The 12,850-nt window shown below is 34.9% G+C and overlaps 1 protein-coding gene across 1 annotated transcript; it reads right to left on the reverse strand.

Annotated features, from left to right (window-relative positions):
- Nucleotides 1-3,692: 3,692 nt before the first annotated feature.
- Nucleotides 3,693-10,593, reverse strand: LOC149409557 (putative palmitoyltransferase ZDHHC24). Its single transcript, XM_089649413.1, has 2 exons — nt 10,522-10,593; nt 3,693-4,583 (listed from the first exon to the last, which is right to left on the reverse strand). The coding sequence occupies exon 2, from the start codon at nt 4,573-4,575 to the stop codon at nt 3,751-3,753; it is 825 nt and encodes a 274-aa protein (XP_089505539.1). The 5' UTR covers nt 4,576-4,583; nt 10,522-10,593; the 3' UTR covers nt 3,693-3,750.
- Nucleotides 10,594-12,850: the final 2,257 nt, after the last annotated feature.

The raw sequence follows: 12,850 nt of genomic DNA on the forward strand, positions 1-12,850 counted from the left end.
AACATCATTGGGTGAACATCTTTTATAAGAAAAAAACAAATACAACAAAATACCTTTATAAATTGGAAAAAATCATCAAAATCACTTGACACTTTTTAGTGACGCCCCCAACTATACAAATAGGTTTGTAAAACAGCAGAGAAAAGGGTTTAGATTAAAAATAAAAGGAATATTATTTATATGTGTTTCAAATTCAAGCCATTAAAAAATGGTACTTTTAATGTATAAATTCTAAACAATAATACAATTCTTACATCTAACAATTTTTTAATATTATATATTGTAGTGTTTATTTGAATATAAAACTATTTGTTCATATTAAAAACTAAGGCACATACATGGTGACATAAAGGTAACATAAAGTGTTACCAGGGTTAAATTAGCATAAAAATTATTATTCAATAGCAAAAAATGGTAACATTATCAATTTCAGAACGCGCCGACCAATCACACGGCGTTTAAGTCTCTTATGGTTTTCAATAAAAATATTTAAAGTATTGAGCGTAGCGACTCGACCATTTGCCATTTCATCTTATATTCCGTTTCCAGGTTTCTAAAAACTGCTGAATTTTATTTATTATTCAAACAAGCCTTTCTTTGACTGTGCTTTGACTAGGAGGCTAACTTTGGCATAGCTTTTCAATATGTTTATTATTTGATTAGTGTGACATTTATATTGTCTCTTACTAAAGTTCTCATTTAAATGCAACAAAAATATTAGGACTGAGTCATATAGACACTCGCTTGTACCTAGATTACATGCAGTTGGCAATACTTTAGCAGAAATATTAGATGAGTTCAACTGCATGGAATATAGTTACAAGAAGGATATAATAACATACTCAATAATAATATTTTGGGTTGAGTTTCTATATGACTAATAGCAAACTTTTATTTCTTGATTACTGTGGCACTAGACTATCGTGTATATCAAATGTTTGTATAAGCCAGTATGGGCATATAATATACAGGGTGTATCGGCACTAACCTGACAAACTTTAACCAGCTATTCCTTAGCACATTTGGAGTAAAAAATGTTATGGGCACTTTGCTGTCCAGTAGCATTTTTTTTTCAATTAAAAACAAAAAAATTAAAAATTTCCACACTACATCACTGTCATTGGCATTGCTTTTCGTGTTCAACAGCTGTTATAAGCAAGTATGTCGAAAAGCGTCTTCGCTCTTTCGCACAAACTAAATAATAATAGTTAAAAATGAGACGAATGGTGCCGTGCCATTTCATTGTGATTGTAAAAGTGCGCCAATATAGGTACACACGTGCATTATTCAACGGAATTCGAATAAAATATTGCCAGATGGGTTTTCAAACTTTGACAAAGGATAAAACAGTGCTGACATGTGGTGAAAATATGAATAGTAAATTTTTTATTAAAAAAAAACGTTACCGGACAGCAAAGTGCACATTAGATTTTTTACTCCAAATATGCTAAGGAATAGCTGGTTAAAGTTTGTCGGGTACGTGCCGATACACCCTGTATAGATAAATAAATATTGCTCTGTCAACATAGGATAGGACAATGAACCAATACAACAATTCGACACGGGTTTATTTGTATAGCAGCAATAATTGTCTCCGCGCGTTTTCTCTGCACTGTTTGTCCCTATGTGTTATGCAATCGATACGCCATATGCTGTCTTGTTCGCATTATGTTTAGTAATTTCTTCCGGGTACCATTTGTGTGACATTTTTGGCAGAAAAAATGCACGCGAGTGACACTTATGCCCGGAGCAACTATTGTTCTACTGTCCTATCCGTGCGCGTTCACAGGCACACAATGCGGCCATGCACGGTTGTGGGGGTTAGAAATTGTCCTGCGGAGATAGCTTGCTATTTCTAGAAAAATGTCTTGTTTCATTGTCCTGTCCTCCAAACTTCTGTTCACACTAGGATAATAGGTCCGGAGATGGGACAATACAATATTGTGCTGTCCTCGTGTGAACTAGGCATTAAATTGTCAGTACAAAAATGTGTTTTATCGTTATGAAATTCAAATGGAATGGCCATATATGGCTTCAGGTAAGTTGAAGAGAGACAGAGCACGAGTTAAATGGCCTAGAACCAAAGTTATGTTGTCAATCTCTCTTTTCAAAATATTTGTTCTCATTTCTCGAAAAAACAAAATGGTGTCTCATCTTATATTTTTTTAACAGTAAAAAGGACATTTTTAACTCCATAGTTCATAATGGAAATAAAGTAGCTAGTTGAAAATAAATGCTTTGAGCTAGAAATACTAGAATAACAGACAAGGTTGTGCAAATTTATGATAGCAGAGCCACACTGTTTGAGAGTTTTCTGGATATATACAGGGTTTTCCAATAAGAGATGTTATTTTGAATAGCCCGCTATTTCGGTAGATGTTACTTTTGAAGCTGTCATTTTTTGACATTTGACAAGTAGAAACTACGCCATTAATAAAAATGGAACGATACACGTTTCAACAACGCATTGAAATTATTAAAATTCACTAGAGTGAATCAAATGCAAATCATCTTGAGTGATGAGGCCACAGACATAGGAATTAATAGACGAGAAGATAATGGCGAGGGGTTGAAGAACGAAGGGGGTAAGGCTGACTGTGATTCGTCAATAAATCAATCTGACAGTAAATAGGCATCTCGCATTATAATATCACCATTTAGTTCTTAAAAGTAAAATCTGCTTTTGAATGAATAGACATTTTTACATGGGAGCGCAAATTACTCGCCACGTTATGAACTAATTTGCGAAGTCCAAATTCGGCAAAGTAAGGCAGCTTCTATTTTCAGAGTCGTAGTTAGTTTCAGAGTATTTAGTTAAGACACTTTTACAAATGTTTCATAATTTACTTACCCCAGTAAACAACGATGAGCACACTTGAGAATCGCTACATTGTGATGTGATAGTATATGTTTCTAAAACTGATCCATATAATACGGTGTGAATAAGCTTAAAATAAAGAAAAATAATGCTTACTTATGGAATGTAATACGACAATTGGGTTTATTCTCTTTTTCACATCTATTTTTACAAGTTTTCATATCACAAGTCAACATTTTGCAGTGTTATTTCGTAAAATGAACCGATGATGCCTCGACCATAGTTCGCACAAGAATGATGACGTCACGTTTTCAAATTTCACTTGAGGCCATACGCGAGCACAGCCGGCTCCAATGGAACCGGTATGGGGAGTGGGGATAATACGCTTTTAATCACTTAGGGCAGGTCTACTAATATTCATATGTCTATGGATGAGGCCCATTTCCACCTCGGTGGCTTCGTCAACAAGCAAAATTGTCGCATCTGGGGCTCGGAAAACCCAAGAGTTATTGTTGAAAGCCTCTCTATCCTCAACGTGTGACTGTTTGGTGCGGTTTATGGTCCGGCGGAGTCATTGGACCTTACCTTTTCGAAAATGAGGCTGGAGCAACAGTTACGGTGAATGGATTGCGCTACCGAGAGATGATTAATGATTTTTATAACCGGAATTGGATGGTATTGATCTGGACAACGTTTACTTTCAACAAGACGGCGCTACATGCCACACAAGCAACGAAACTATTGATCTTTTACGATTGAATATCAAAATAACACCTCTTATTGGAAAACCCTGTACAATCTAATTTGTGCTTGCTGAAAAAAAGTTAACGTGGACTTATTTATATACATGAATACAAAATTACTGTTTTATGTATTATAACTATTATGTTGCATTAATATAGACTTAAGTCGGTAAAATTAAGACTACAGTTTTATTCCGTTTTAACTACTTCTTGTGCCTGCCAATGCATTCCATCCCCTGGTAACTTACTAACTAAGAAGGGTGAAATCCAGGTTAAATACCATCGTTCCCCCAAAATGTCTATCAAATTACACTTCCAACCTTTGTCATAACTAACAGCGTTCCTCCGTTTACTTTCTGGAGTGATCTGGCCTCTCAAAATCACACGGCCGTGATAGAAAAACAAGAAACCAGTAAACCCGGTAACTATTATATTCGTAACGAAGAACAATACATTAAAACTATCCATTGACGAATCAAACGCGACAGCAGCCAAAGGAAACAAGAACTTCATGCAGTGCAACCAGCTAAGCAAGTCCCACGGCATGTGATAAATCATAAACGTAAGGTTAAAGTAGAAAGCGTATAGCGTCGAGATGAATACGTGAAAAACAAACATGTAGAAATAACGGTGGTTTAAATAACCGACGCAGCAGCCGAAGAAGTTGCAATGGTGATCGCGTTTCAATACGCAAACGTCGCAAACTCCACAATGCCACGATCGCGGAGGGGACACACAGCTGCAGACTTCGCACAGTCTTGATTCCGGTTCAGCAGGAGGTAGAACCTTTCCCACGATAGTCCCACCGCCTCTAGCTCCGTTAGCCCAATTTCCAGCCACGTTGTGCAGGAGGAATACAGAGTTTACGATATGTATGTAATAGAAGGTTGTTGATTCCGGGTAGAGGGTCGGCAGGACGTAGAAAACCTCGTAACAGTAGAGCAGAGGGGTCAGAAGAAGGCAGAGAAGTACGTGCGGCCAATCTTGCATGTGTGGTAATATCCCTCGACGCATTGTGAATTCTGTAAAAAGATACATTATGATTGGACAAATTCAAATATAACATTGTCATCAAATGAAAAGCCGGCACCATTTTGTTTCTTTGTTAATATTTTAAAGGTCAATGTTTAAACGCCGATTCTAAGTCTGTTTCAGCTTTTGAATAAATTACAACCTTAGAACCTATTTTATAAAGCAATTCTGCTGCACGCTTAATACACAAACAAATATAAATAATACTTGGTTTCTACTAATTATTAGAAGAACTAACTATTTAGGTTGTGGGAGATAGTAAAAGATAAAACCTTTTGATAGGCAAAGATTATGAAAAATTACACTTCGTTTCAACTTAATTACCACAAGAAAGAACCATTTCCGTTGGGATAGATCGTAAAAGATGCATTATAATTCCATTTTTTATTCAAAGTTGGAAAACTAAAAATTAAATTAAAGTAGGGTATTGAGGAAAGTTCTTTAAAAATATGTAAAAAAACTTAACCCAACTTAAGCTAACCAAACCTATCCTTACCAGATCTAACCCAACATAACATATACTAACCTTACCCAATCTAACCTAACCTTTACTGATCTAACCTAACCAAACCTATACTAACTTAACCTAACTTACAATAACCTATCCTATAATCAGAGATGTGCAAAATGGGTACCCAAAACCATTTGAAATGCAAAATGGAAATGAGTCAAAACTTTTCCATTTGAAAATGCAAAATGGTTTTTAGAAAAGCATTTCAAATGCAAAATGCAAAATACTTATTTTCAAAATGCATTGAAAATCCAAAATGGTTTCTCAGATCAAACAATTAAAATAATTATAGAATTTTTAAACAATTTTGTCATTTAATAATGGACATCAATGTAAAACAAACATATTACATGATGGTAAATCCAAAAACACCACGACTACAGATTATGAAACAACAAAAAATTTGCGCGGGGCTAATGTTGCCAATGTAAAAACATAGAAACTGCTATCTAACTTTTAATATTACAGCGTCATGGCCCCATGTTCAGTATTTTTTGTAATGGTATCACTCAATTGCCAGGGCTCCTACCAGGGAGCAACATGACAAATGTAAATTATCTCTCATAGCGAGGTCGAGGACCGACTGATATTTGGGGCTTGTGAAAAAAAGATGAGTGGAGATAGTAGGAAGAATGTTGCAAAAAAGCATTTAAAATGGAAAATGCATTGAGAAAAGCATTTAAAATGCAAAATGGTTTTTAGAAAAGCATTTAAAATGTAAAATGGAAAATACCCATTTTGCATTTTGCATTTCCATTTGAAATAAAGCACATTTCTGCCTATAATAAATTAACCTATTATAATAACCTTTTTAGCCTAAATACCATCGCATGTAGAGTGAATGAGCGAAGAAAGGAGTATATGATGCAAATGTGAATGGTAGCAGAAGTCGGGGACGCCCGAGGAAGACATGGCACGACTAAGTGAATCAGGTACTTGAGTCGGACCATGTCAAGAGTCAAAATAATAGAAGAGTATGTATGAGACGATGTATGAATGTGAATGAGGCAGTGGTAAGGTAAGTGTATGGTGTGACCGAGTTGTTTGGCGGTCCGTCCTCTCTGCCTACCCCTGCGGAGAAACGGCGTGATGGTTAGCTAGTTAGTTAAGTTAATGTTTATGTTAGTTAATGTTCTTTTTACGTAATTTAAAATTAGAATGCTAAAATTTAAAAAATCCTAAATGCAGATGGTTTTCTTGAATGGTGATTAAGGTGAATCAAAAGGTTTTATTAAAAAAATCGTATTAAGCGTGGCCAGCGATCCCAAATAATTACTGATACTAAACATAAAAAAGTCAGATGAATCAAACATAGGGTCGGAAGATACATCAATTATTGAGTCACGAGTTAAGACGTACACAGTTTCGTCGCGCGTATTTTGTTAACGAATAATAATAATAAATATGTCTAATAAGCAAAGCATCGCAGTACTGGATGATTGCTACACGCAACTATCGTCAATGAAAACTAAAAATCTCGAACAGGAGCGAATAATTCGGCAATTATCGAATGAAATAATCACTCAAAATAATATCATTTCGCGGCTCGTTACGAGTATTGAAGTCTTTCGGAGTACCTACAGTGCGAATGACAAGGTGATTACAACGCGATCGAAAACAAAAATCAACCAAAATTCAAACTCAGGTGAGAATATTGATACCATCTCTCTCACACCTGCAGTCAGCCAGCCTCGTTTGGCAAACAGCAGTGAACCAGTTACCGTTTCCCCTGCGCCCGCCCCCGCCTCCGAGTCGGTTACACCGGCTGAGAGCAGCGGCGTTAACGTCAAGCAAACCCCCCGCACCGAGCCGCCCTCCTGCCCATTGTTATCATACAGTGCCGCCTTACGCAATAAAAACAAAATTTTAGTCGTAGGAACCAATGACTCGAGTAAGATTAAAGTAATACCCAAACAAAAATTTATTATCGTTTCAGGCTTAGATCCCGACACGACGACGGAGGAAGTCATTTCCCATGTCAAAACGAATACAGCTCTCAGCTGTAATGCTGAAAAGTTTATGGCGTTTTCTAAAGAATACTCATCCTTTAAAATAGGAGTCGACGAGCAGAACATAGATTTACTACTAAAAGAAGAACTATGGCCCCGAGGAGTGGTTGTCCGTCATTTTAGATATTATAATAAACGCATTTCAGGTCAAGAAAACGCGAAAAAGCCGACCGAATCAAAATGACTGCTACTATACCAGAACGTGCGAGGACTCAGGTCTAAGATGAATCAATTTCTAGAAAATGTTCTTAACCAAGAACATAAATTCATCGTGATTACGGAGTCTTGGCTAAACGATTCGATATTTAACGCGCAAATTTTCGACAGCAGATACACAGTTTTCCGAAAAGACAGAAGCACTCAACAAACACGAGGTGGTGGACTACTGCTCGCTTTACTAAACGAAGAAAACATGCGAGCCGAACGACTTTCCCATCTGGAAACGGGAGACGAAAATTTATGGGTCAAAGTCACAATTCAAGGCTTATGTTTATTTATTTGTTCTGTTTATATCCCACCCAGTTCAAAAACGCATATTTACACGACTTTTTTCGAAACTTTAATTAGTAACTTAACTTACCTTGTTGATAAAAAAATCTTAGTGATTGGTGATTTTAACATTAATTCTTCACAAAATCCACGTGCAGTGAACACTGAGCTTTTATATGTTATGGAACTTTTTCAATTGAAGCAGTTTAATACAGTACTTAACTCATGTAATCGTACTTTGGATCTAGTATTAAGTAACTTTAGTATGTTTACAAAAAAATCCGATTTCTGTCTTGTTCAAGAAGATAATTATCACCCGACACTTGTGTCAGAAATTAGTCTTGATCATGACAGACCGTTGAAAAGTCGTTGTTTACATTCAGAAAATAACTTTCGTGGTTGGAATTTCCGCAAAGGAGACTTTGAGAAGCTGTACAGCCAATTGCGTGACCACAATTGACTGGCTATCTTGGAGATCTCCGATGTTGACGAAGCAGTTAAGTACTTCTACGATACCCTATACGCGTATTTTGACAAATGTTTTCTAAGAAAAAAAGCGCCGCGAAATGAAAACTATCCTAGATGGTTTTCGCGTGAGATTATCGGGGACATAAAGACGAAGCTTGTATACCATCGACGGTGGAAACGATCAGGTTTGGATAGTGAACACGAGTTATTCAAATCCTATCGTACAAAAATTAAACATAACATTTCAATAGCACACAAAAAATATATTGTGGAGGTAGAGAATAATGTTAAACACGATCCAAAGTCATTTTGGAAATATGTTTCTGACAAAAAAAATGACAGAGGCCTCTTAAATCATATTATTCTGAATGATTGTACTTACAAAGGAACTGACGTACCGGAAGCTTTCGCAAAATATTTCCAATCTGTCTATAATCCAGAAAAAGCTGATTTTGATTCTTACGTACCAGGACAGATTGGATTGACAAAAGCTCAAAACATATCTATAGAAAACGTTAATAACATGGATTTCAGTTTAGCAATAAGAAAATTGAAACCAAAAACATCATTTGGCCCTGATTTCATTCCACCCTTCGTCATTAAGGGTTGTTCTGAACCACTGTCTAATCCACTTCTACATATATTTAATCTTACGATTAAAAACGGAATTTTTCCTAAACTGTGGAAGCTGTCAAAAGTTACCCCTCTACATAAAGATGGTGACAAGTGTCAGGCAACCAATTACCGTCCTATAGCAATTCTTTCCGCACCTGCCAAGTTATTCGAAATAATTATTCATAAATATGTATATGCCAAGGTTGAACCATTCTTGATCGAACAACAACACGGATTTCGACGTGGCCGATCAACCACTACAAACTTGATGGCATATACTGATTACGTGGCGAGAGCGCTCGATAATAATGAGCAAGTTGACACGTCATACCATGACTTTGCGAAAGCTTTCGATAAGGTTGATCACTTAGTGCTCTTAAGTAGGCTTGAAGAAATTGGTTTTTCCGAAAACTTAATTAAACTCTTTGCTAACTATTTAAAAGAAAGGGAACAATTCGTTTCCTATGGTGGTTTTAACTCTAACGCGTATCCTACAAACTCTGGTGTGCCGCAGGGTTCCAATTTAGGACCCTTATTGTTTCTAATTTTTATAAATAATATTCGGGGAAAAATCAAATTCGTCCGTTTTTTACTTTTTGCAGATGATATTAAACTGTTCTTAAGAATAAGATCATTAGAAGACTGTAAAAAGCTCCAGGAAGATATAAATGCAATTATTGACTGGAGTATTGACAGCAAACTCGGTTTCAACTTCCAAAAATGCTCAGTTATGTGTTTTACGAGGTCACAAAAGATCGTATATTTTAATTACAAAATGAAAGATACATCACTAAAGCATACGGTGACTTATAAGGACTTAGGAATTGTGTATGACGCTCGCTTAACATTTCACGCTCACATTGAAAAGATCTGTAAATCAGCTACAAGAATGTTAGGTTTTGTCATACACAATTCAAAGGAACTGACAAACCTTGCAGTCATTAGGCTGCTTTACTTTAGCTTAGTGCGTAGCATTCTCGAGAGTGGATCTCAGGTATGGGGGCCAGAGGACACTGTCTATGTACTAATGGTCGAGAAAATTCAAAAGAAATTTTTACGATACCTCTATATGAGAGAGTTTGGTTTTTACCCATGGCTGTTTCCAACAGCATTTATCTCGGGAATGCTGAATATCTGCAGCCTTAGTTCCAGACGGGACGTCGCATTATTGATGATGGCTTACAAGCTTCTGAATGGTTTAGTATCAATTCCAGACATTCTGTCAAAAATAGGACTTTATGTCCCGGATAATTTCACGAGAGGCCGCCAACACAGGCTTTTAATTCTTCCCAGGTCCAGAACTAACTTACCAATGGTGATGCCCCTGGGAAGACTCACTAGGTTAATTAACTCCCTTCCAGCTAACTTGGATATTTTCCATATGTCCTACAACGACTTTAAGCGCGAAATATTGTATTTGTTTTAACTGTATACTTATGTATAATTTTTTTTCCATATTTTGTTTACCGCTTTTGCATATGTTTTAACTGTATACTTATGTATAAAATTTTCTTCAATAATTTGTTTACCGCTTTTGCAATGTATTGGTTTTTGTACTGTTTTTGCAAATAAATAAAATAATAATAATAATAATAATAAAGTATTAAATGCATATAACCATCAATAAGAGACGTCGAATGAGACCACAAGAAGTTAAATAAATTATAAAAGCGTTAAAAAAAATAGGTAATAATTGTGTTTCGGCGTAGTTAATCGATCAAGATTTGAAATCACGAGATACACAAAATTACGGATAACCCTGTAATAAGTTACAGGTAATTCGTTGAGACAATTCTTTACCAATATTTTTTACAAGTAATTATGCAACTTACAAACCTTTTAAAGTAAAATATACGTAGCCAAAATTATCCAACACACTTAGGATTATGGAAAACCTAACATTTAATATATTATCTCCGACTTTGAGGCAAATTAATCTAATCTTTATTGTATTTTTTTAAACGGTTTTGTGACGTTTGTGTTGACAGCAATCTGACCATAGATATATCACTACTCTGACAGATGTCACATCTAAAACCGTATATAAAACTTATCTATGGTTAAATTCTTAAGTAAGAACTGATTGGTTAATTTATGGTTGATCAACTATTATTGAACGACAAAAATCAAATAAGATTTCTAACTAAAAACATAATCAACATTGTTGAAAGAGGTTCGCATTTTTCAATAAATATTCTTTCATGTAGATAGTTATCTGAAATGCCCTTGAATTATTAGTTATTTGAAATAGCTTTGGATAGGACAAGATTTCAGAATGAGTTTGTTTGAAGTAATCAAATACTGAAATAAAGTGCCCCACCTCAGAAGAGCTAAAATCTCGTACAGCCAAAGTATATTTTCCCCAGAATATTTTCTAATCGAATATTAAAAAGTGGTGGGAAATATAAAATTTTGTATGGGAATGTTTTAACTATGGACTACAAGCTTTGTAGTGCATATTGTATGAGATACTCAACACTAGTACTAGTAATTTTTTAGGATCGCTGGCCATGCTTAAAACGAACATTTTGTTTAAAATAACACTTTGAAACAAGTTGATTACTATAAAAGTCAACTACACTGGACTCCCACTGTACACCATTTCGAAATAACACGGTGCTATATTCCTTGATGTCATACCAAATGTGCATTAACGGGCTCGTCTATTATTTGATAGTAAATAATCTTTGTTTTGATTTTTACAAAGTATTTTTTAAAAGAAAATTAAGATACAATAAACAATGAATTTTAATTTGACACCTGAATTTCTTTTTATAGTACACGTTTTTTACAGTGATGAGTGCAATATATCCACTGTGTAAAAAGTTCAGTGTATTTACATCCTGGAAAATAGAAAATACTGCATTAAAACTTCCATTTTTTTGTCAAAGTTTTATGTACTTTGACAGTTCTGCCATGTTTTTTTTCTTTTTTGATGTATTCGTATTGAGCATGGCCAGCGATTCTAAAAGTTGACAAAATGTTTTCTGTAATTAATGTTGCTTGACCTTAAAAAATCATTTGTATGTTTTTATTTATTTTTTATTAGTGTCTATTTAATAAGGTTTGATGAGAGTTACATTATATAAAAATCTAAAATATTTCATTCATATAGTTTCTTCTTAGTCCTCCTCACTAGGTAGTCCTGTGCTGAGGCGGACTGGTAGATTTCTTTGATTTTCTATTATTTAGTTTCTATGATATTTTTAGTACATTTTCTAGTATGTCTGCATTAATTTCTTTCACCCATGTTTTGATTTTTTCCTTAAGCTTATTTATCTTTTCTATCTTTTTCAAACTTGGAGGAAGGATGTTGTAAAGTTTGATTGCCAGATATATGTGGTTTCTTTGGCCAAAACTTGTCTTGAATTTTGGAACATCTCGTATATCCCTTTTTGAGGCTCTTGTATCATGTATCCGAGTTTCATTAGGAGATTTTCTGTTTTTAAAATGATGTATTGAAATATTCTTGGCATATATTTGTTTTAAATTTAGAATGTCAAAACACTTGAAAATATTGTAGGTAACATTGTTTGACATTAAAGCTGGAAGTATTTCCATGCGTACGACCGTTGCTTGCGGTAATATTTTTTTATTTATTAAAAGTATACAATACAGAATATAGTATATTATATAAAGCATCGTACTCCCAGGAGTTAATAAACTCATTGCGGGAATGATACGCATTACATGAAACATATAGTTGTATGTATTAAATGGACATATGATGGGACATACACAACATTATTATTTCAGATAGTCATTAATAAGTTGAAGTTTGAGCATGTTAGTTTGGATCTTTTTACATTGACTTGCACATTTGATCTCGTTGGGTAGTTGATTATATTTTGTGTGAGCTATGTATTCTAGGGATCTTAGTCCATATTTTGTTGATTTGATTTTTGGTATATGAAGTTTGTTGTGATTTCTTGTGTTGTGTTGGTGTACGTCGCAATTGTAATAGAGTGTAGTGTTGGAATGTGCCGAGTGTTGAATTACTTGTAATATAGTTTTCGTTATTTCAAAAGTGGGAATGGTATTAAAAGGAAGTATTTGGGTGTTTCTGTAGATGTCTTTGACATGTGTGTCCCAAGGTAGACTGAAAATATTTCGCAGGGCTCTATTTTGGACGACTTGGATTTCTGAAATCATTTTTTTGTAGCAA

This window comes from Hesperophylax consimilis, chromosome 30 (assembly GCF_061612785.1).
Source record: "Hesperophylax consimilis isolate HC1 chromosome 30, BYU_Hcon_1.0, whole genome shotgun sequence".
NCBI lineage: Eukaryota > Metazoa > Arthropoda > Insecta > Trichoptera > Limnephilidae > Hesperophylax > Hesperophylax consimilis.